Source organism: Chelonoidis abingdonii, chromosome 8 (assembly GCF_003597395.2).
Source record: "Chelonoidis abingdonii isolate Lonesome George chromosome 8, CheloAbing_2.0, whole genome shotgun sequence".
Lineage (NCBI taxonomy): Eukaryota > Metazoa > Chordata > Testudines > Testudinidae > Chelonoidis > Chelonoidis abingdonii.
This window is the reverse complement of record NC_133776.1, coordinates 1629660-1637163: the sequence shown is the minus strand read 5'-3', so window position 1 is coordinate 1637163 and position 7504 is coordinate 1629660. Positions and strand designations below refer to the sequence as shown.

The following is a 7504-nucleotide window of genomic DNA, read 5'->3' as shown; positions in this document are numbered from 1 at the left end:
ACCTGTGGAACTCATTGCCAGGGGATGTTGTGAAGGCCAAATGTATAACTGGGTTCAAAAAACAACTAGATAAATTCATGGAGGATAGGTCCATTAATGGCTATTAGCCAGGATGGGCAGGGATGCAATCCCATGTCTCCGTGTCCCTAAGCCTCTGACTGCCAGGAGCTGGGACTGAGTGACAATAAATTGCCCTGTTCTGTTCATTCCTTCTGAAGCACCTGGCACTGGCCACTGTTGGAAGACAGGATACCGGGCTAGATGGACCTTTATTGTATTCTTAGACATTGCAGCGGGGTGCAAATGCAGATCACTAGACAATAAAACTGACTAGAACCAAAGGAAAGTGACTCGTTTATTTCCCATTGTCTAAGCAGAGTAATGTCCAAAAAGTGAACACCCTGTGGAAGCGATGAACACCAATAATCTAAGGTGCCATTTGCAAGTCCAGTGAGGAGACGGATTTTCTAACAATGCAGTTTAGTCCTTTCCAAACACACACAATTTGAAGGCCAGGCAGGGCCATTATGATAATCTAGTATGACCTCCTGCCAGGGCTGGGGGAACAATTGTATAGTGAGGGTGCTGAAAGCCAATGAACCAAACTGTAAACTCTGTCTGGGATGGAAACCACACATTGGTTGCTATTATTTCTGCAAACCATGAGGTGCTGCTGCATCCCCATCACCCAACTTCCAGCACGTCTGCATCACACAGGTCAAGAACCTCACCCAGCCATTCCTGCTTCAAGCCTATAGCTTCTGCTTCTGTTTGAGCTGAAGCCTCTCTTTTAAAAACAACAAAACAATACACATAATTGAGGGTACAGAATTATCCTCCAAACAGCTGAAACCAAAAGCTACTCAAAATGCGCAAATTGAAAATTTCTTACGATTACGTTAGTCTGACTCTCTACAGCAGCATTAGTAGTTAAGCATGATGGCCAAAAACTCTATACACAACCTCTACAACTAGTTTGTGGGCACTTCAAAAGCTAGAGAACTGGCTGAAGCTGGGGTTGTTATTGTAGGCACATGCTATAAAATACACAGTAGATAAAGTACATTTTCAATATGCAATGCTGTGCAGCTGAGAAACACACACAGTCTCCTGTTTACAGTGCTCGCTATGCAAGATCTGTAATGTCCAAAATATGAGGCCTGTGTCCAGTAATGCAACTAATCTCTATGTTACATTACTGCTGAGCTCCTAATCTGCATTCCTAACCCCATGTAAATTCTCACCAGTACAATGGATTGAGCAGGGCTATTGCTGCAGTGCACAAGCTGTCTGACTTCATACATCATGTAGAAAGTGGTCACAACAGTTAAAACTTGGATTGTTACAGTGAAAACATAGAGATACAAAAATATTTGACTATATGGAATGTTACATTTAAAAAATGGCCACGCACTGAGACAGTCTTGAGATCCACTGAGCGGTGCGGCAATGGTTGAGACAATTTCTCTTACTCTGTTGATTTCTCTCCTTATGCCAGTGGGAAGTTGGGTTGGAATTTCTGTAGGGAGAAATTCAGATGGCTCAACATCTCCAGTGATGGAGTCAATAAAATATGGAGTTGCAGACGGAGGCAGCAAAGGGCTGTTCGTATGTTTCACGGGCACAGGAGCTGTGGAGGTCTTCCAAGTGAAAGGCAAGTGTCCAGTAACAAGAACAGATGACATGTGGGAACAAGTGGAGCTCTCCGGTGTGTGGTGTGAAAGGGCTGTGGCAGAGGGGCAGTGAAAATGATCATCTGGTAGAGACAAGAGAGGAATATTCCTTAATGCTATGGGACTGTCACAAGTCAGGAAAGTGACATTTTTTACTATGTCTAAATTCCTCTGGAGCCACTCTCTGAATTCAGCAATTTGACAATCACATTTCCAAGGATTGTTGTCAAGCACGACCTCTTGCAGCTTGGGTAATGACGCAAAGAAGTCTCCAGGAAGAGACTGCAGGCTGGTACAATTTAGGTAAATTGCCTGGAGATTATTGAGATTATAAAAGAGGTTTTTAGGAAGAACCTCAATCCTGTTATTGAAAAGGGAAATCTCCTGAAGTTTCTGCAGACCCTGGAAGATGCCATCCGGGAGAGTAGAGAGATTATTTGTATGCAAAGACAAACGGCGAAGTTCATGGAGACCACTGAACACGTTCCTTGGGAGAACACTTAACTCAGGACTGAAAGTCAGGACAAGTAACTCTAAATCTGTCAAATTACCAAACACAAAATCTGGCACAGTTGAGAGTTTGGTGTCATATACCCACAGACTCTGGAGAGTCCTAATTTCTCCAAACAATATTTCTGGAAGGGATCCCAGTGGATTCCCATACAAGGTCAATTTAGTCAAATTGTGCAAATGCAGAAAGAGCCCATGAGGTAACACTCACTCACTCATGCCCATCACCCCAGTCGGGGTATGGGCCACCAACCACAGATCTCCAGAGTCCTCTATCCTGGGCCATTCGCTCTAGCTGGTTCCAAGTATAGCCCATTTTTTTGCTATCAGCCTGAAGGTCGCGTCGCCAGGTGTTTCTTGGACGGCCTCTTTTCCGCTTGCCTTGGGGGTTCCACCGCAGTGCCTGTCTGGTGATGTTAGTTGGCTGCTTGCGTAGTGTATGTCCTATCCACCCCACCTTCTCCTTCCGATTTCTTCCTCTGCTGGGAGTTGACGGGTCCCTCCAAGAGGTGGATGTTACTGATGGTATCTGGCAGCGGATCTGGAGAATCCTTCTGAGGCAGCTATTAATGAAGGTCTGGATCTTCCTGGTGGTTGTTTGGTTGTCCTCCAGGTTTCAGCTCCATACAGTAGGACTGATTTCACATTGGAGTTGAACAGTCGAATTTTTATTGCAAAGACAGCTCTCTGGAGCTCCAGATGTTCTTGAGCTGTAAGAAGGGCTGCTCTTGCCTTACCAATCCCTTACTTTGATGTCTGCATCTGTGCCACCCTGCTGGTCGATGATGGCTTACCTAGGTAGGTTGAGGCATGACTTCTTCCAAGGGCTTCATTCAGTGTGACTGGCGTCGTTGCTGATGGAATTATCCTAAGGATCTTGCACGTCTCTGTCCTTGTGAATGTTGAAGGCCAACCTGTGATGACGTGGCTGCCACAGTTGGGTGGTCTTCTCTTGCATTGCCTCTTTTCTACTGATGCGAAAGGAGTGCAAAGATCGTCAGCAAAGTCCAAGGTCATCAAGCCTGGGTCCCACAACGTCCACTGGATTCCATTCCTACGACTCGTAAGTGGATGTCTTCATAATCCAATCGATGACGAGAGAGAAAGAGAAGTGGTGACAACAGCATCCATTGTCTGACTCCAGTTCGCACCTGAAGCTGTTAGTTGAGCTGCCCTCCATGGATCACCTAACCAGCACAGCGAGGCCCTGAAAACAGCTGGATGCTTCAGTGGAAATGCTGTACCCCCTCTTTGAGAAGATATGGGAAGAAGAAGTGATTCCGGCAGACTGGAAAGAGGGATATCTCATCAAAATCCCCAAGAAAGGAGACCTTAGCAACTGTGCCAATTATAGAGGAATCACACTCCTGTCGGTGCCAGGGAATGGTCTTCAACCGAGTTCTCTTAGAGAAATGAAGGATGCCGTCGGATCCACAGTTTACGAGATGAACAGGGCAGGTTCCGGCTGAACAAATCATTGCCACGGAACCATGATGCAACGCTTTCGAATCATAGTCTGAGCAGTCTGTGGAGTGGAACTCCTCGTTGTACATCAACTTTGTTGACTATGAGAAAGCGTTCGATAGCGTGGATCGAGAGACCCTCTGGAAGCTCCTTCGGCACTACGGCATTCCAGCAAAGGTGGTCAACCTGATCAAGAACTCATATGATGGTATATGAGGTAACAACTGCAGTTTATTTTGAGAGAGCGTTAAGCTATTTAGTTTAAGGAGATTGCGAAATGCACCCGGGGCAATGGACTGAATGTCATTTGAATGCAGAAGAAGCTCCTGCAGCTCTCTCAGGTTATCAAACACACCAGAGTCTATTGAACTGAGCCTGTTCATATACAGAGTGAGGTTCTCAAGTTTGGTTAATGTGCTAAAGATATTTCTAGGCAAGGATGCCAAATAGTTTCTGGATAAGTTCAGTAGTTTAAGCTTGGCGAGGTTTCTTAGTACTCCATCAGGAAGCTCTGTCAGATGGTTTTTGTTCAAAAACAGCTCCTGCAAATTGACTAGTTTGTCAAACAGGCTGTGCTCAACATCTTTCAGCAAATTCTTTTCAAGGATCAACTGCTGAAGGTCCACCATTTCATCGAACACTCCTGTGGGAAGCTGAGTTAACTTGTTGTCAAACAGTTTGAGGGTCTTCAGCTTTACTAAGCCTTTAAAAGCTCCTGGCAAAATTAGGGAAAGCTGGTTTGAAGACAGAATGAGACGCTGTAGCACTGTCATTCCGGAAAAGACTTTGTCCTTCAACTCTGTTGCTTTAGTACTTGTTATCAGAATTTGTGTCATGTTGGTAGGCAGACCTAATGATGCTAGGTCTTTGATACCGGAACCAGAGCAACGGATGGCATCTTTCAGAATACACTCGCATTTCTTAGGGCAAACAGATGCATTCAGCTGAAGGAAAAGATGGATGATTACAGCTAAATGAAAAACCAACATCCTTGCTGAAGTGCCTGGAATATGAGCAGTTATAAATTAGTGCTAGAGAATCCAGTTTCCATTTTACATATTTGTAACAATTTGGTACTAATCATAAAATTTACTGTGTGAATGACTGTAGCAAAAACCTAAAAATGTACTAAACTTCAGTTTGGCTTATGATGAAAATTCCCCAAACTCTATGGTTTTATTTGATTATGTGCATTTCAGTGGTGCTCACTAGGGTTGCTGTCTTAGTATTATTCCTCGATTTGAACATTAGAGTTCAAATATAAGGTACTCGCATGAAGTCCTCTAAGCTTAATCTCTAGCTTAGATCTGATAGGCTGCCACCAGGTCAGGAATTGATAGGGCCTGACCCCCCTTTCCTCTCTCTGGTGTCCCCAACCCTCCCCTGGGGACCTTCCAGATAATCGTTTCTCTGCTTCCAAGAATAGCGTTCTTCCTCAGGACAATTGATGCAAATACCAACAGCTTGGCTTTGCCTTCCCCGTGCCTGCCTTCCCGTGAGGGGGACAGAGATACCGATAAGAGGTTTCCAATTTTCTCTGCCTTACTAGAAAAGAAACTCACAGTTTTTTGAAAAAAGAAAGCTTTATATAGAAAAAGAGGACCAATTAAGACTTGACTTGCATAACATTTATACAGGTCCTACTTAGAAATCTGAATAACCCAGTGATTTAAAAAATAGCCAATTTAAATAGCGAATCACACACAGTAAGTACAAAGCAAAGGCATATCATTAGCGATTTTACTTTTTTCCCGTGTACTCACTGCCCTTAGGGTAGAAGGAGAAGAAGATTGGATATCAGCAAGATAACTGTTATTCCCTCACACGCCGATGGAAGCACAAGGCCAGGCAATCACATCTGTAAATACAACACAAAGCTCCATCATAGCCGAATACTTGTTCCTTGTACTCACAGGACTTTTGTTAGAATTTTGAGATAAGAGGGAGTTAGGAGGAAACTTGTTTACTCATAGCCGAGGAAACAACAAAGACCCCGAGTATACAGATTCCCGCCCCTGACTTTAAACAATCCAGTTCTCTGATTGGTCCTCTGGTCAGGTGTTTGTTTCTCTTTCCAGGTAAAAGAAACTTAACCCTTACCTTACCTATCTACTTATGACAGTTGCCACCTTTCTAATTGCTGGTAACTGGACCCCCTGTGGCCCTGCCACTTCCAAGACTCCATCCCATACTCCACCTCTTCCCCCTGGCCTCACCCCTTCTCTGCATCTTCCCCCAGACCTTGCCCTTTCTCTGCCTCTTCCCTCCAAGGCCCCACTGTTGTGGTGCCTCTTCTCCCAAGGCCCCACCCCGTCACTAATTCCTCCCCACCCCCAATCACTCGCTGGATCGTCTCCAACTCCCTCCCCCCCGAACTGGGCTCCCTCTGCTCTGGGGCTTGGACAGGAGCTGCTGCAGCCTGATAAGGAGCTGGCCTGCAGGTAGGAGGCACCGGGGCTGGCAAGGGTTAATGACCCCACAGTATCCGGATGTTGGTGCCCGGTCAGTACATCTGACTGGACACTGCCTTTCGACCAGACTTTCCGCTCAAAAACCAGGCACCTGGCAACCATAAATGGCACCCGGATACAGAAGCCAAAAAACAGACTGTCCGGGTAAAGGCTGGAGGGATGGCAATCCTGGTGCTCATCTTTAAATTCAGAGTACTGAAGATTTATCCTCTTGATTTTTTCATATTTGTATTAGCCACAATAAAAGCATATAATATATCAATATTTTGTGATCACTATTCATATTTAAAACTCTTTGAAGCATGCTCTTCTTTGAAGATTAAAACATTGTATGTTTTATCATTGTTATGCAAAACAAGCCCTCTTACAGATATGGCCAAACAGCTCAGCGTAAGCCATCCTCCACATCTATATGGTTACAGGAAATTTCTCTCCCAGTTGTACGTCACCTAACATTTGGAAATTAGCTTTGAAATTGTATGTACTAGCAGAAGCCCAATAGGGTTTTAGATCTTGTCATACCTGGGTAAGAGTTTAACTGCTGAGAGAAATCAAAGAGGCAGCAAAATCTAACAGGGTGATGATAATGGAGGACTTCAACACCCCATCTATAAACTGATCAAATGGTACAACAACACGAAGCAGAGAGAAGCAATTTCTCACCACTTCAATGATTGCGTTTTGGAACAGTGAATTCCTGAGCACACAAGAAAGGGTATTCTTGACTTAGCCTGAAGCCATATACAAGAGCTAATTCAAGAAGTAACAGGAACTGAGCCGATAAGTAATAGTGACCATAATATAATTAGACTCAACACCCAAGGGAAGGTTTCAGTACAACGAGGTTCGTCAGAAAGGCTCTAATGCTACAAGCAAAGGAAGAAGGAAGTAAAATCCTTAGAAGTGAGATAGAATATACTTCCCTGCCCCCGCCAAATAATAATAGAATCTCAGAAGACACACACATCACTGAACACAAAGAGAATTAGGAAGGCAGCTAATGAACCATTATGGTTAAATGGCAAGGTCTGAGAGTCTAATCAAGCCAGAAAGAAATCCTTCAAAATGTGGAAATCTGACTCTTGTGAAGACAATAAATAGGAGCATAAGTACAGCAGGCATTATGTAAAAGGGAAATTAGGAGGGCCAAAATGAATTTAGAAGAGCAAATAGCTAGAAGTGTAAAAACAAACAAAAGACTCAAGTACATGTAAGCAGAGTCAGGACGAGCGCTACCCTCACATCTGGTGGTGAACTCTAGAGAGTGTGGAAAGAATTTCAAGAATTTGCATTGGCATCCACCCCCCACTTAGCATAACCCCACAGCAGCTTGGGATGGTGATTTTAACAGCTCTGGGATCCCCAATTTCTTTGTTATTGGGGCAG

At 44.3% G+C, this 7504-nt stretch overlaps 2 protein-coding genes across 2 annotated transcripts in view; both read right to left on the bottom strand.

Moving 5' to 3' along the window:
- Window positions 1–337: 337 nt before the first annotated feature.
- On the bottom strand, window positions 338–3200 carry LOC142047229 (uncharacterized). The gene is given in 3 exon segments (XM_075068962.1): window positions 338–1238; window positions 1241–2389; window positions 3098–3200. Coding segments are annotated over 3 exon segments (1281 nt in total). The 3' UTR covers window positions 338–1209.
- A 605-nt stretch (window positions 3201–3805) lies between these two features.
- The window catches only part of LOC116823518 (uncharacterized), a 6047-nt gene continuing 2348 nt past the window's right edge, over window positions 3806–7504 (bottom strand). The window contains exon 2 of the mRNA XM_032778116.2: window positions 3806–4650. Coding sequence (XP_032634007.2) covers window positions 3806–4636 — 831 coding nt within the window. The 5' untranslated portion in view covers window positions 4637–4650. The remainder of the gene's footprint in view (window positions 4651–7504) is intronic.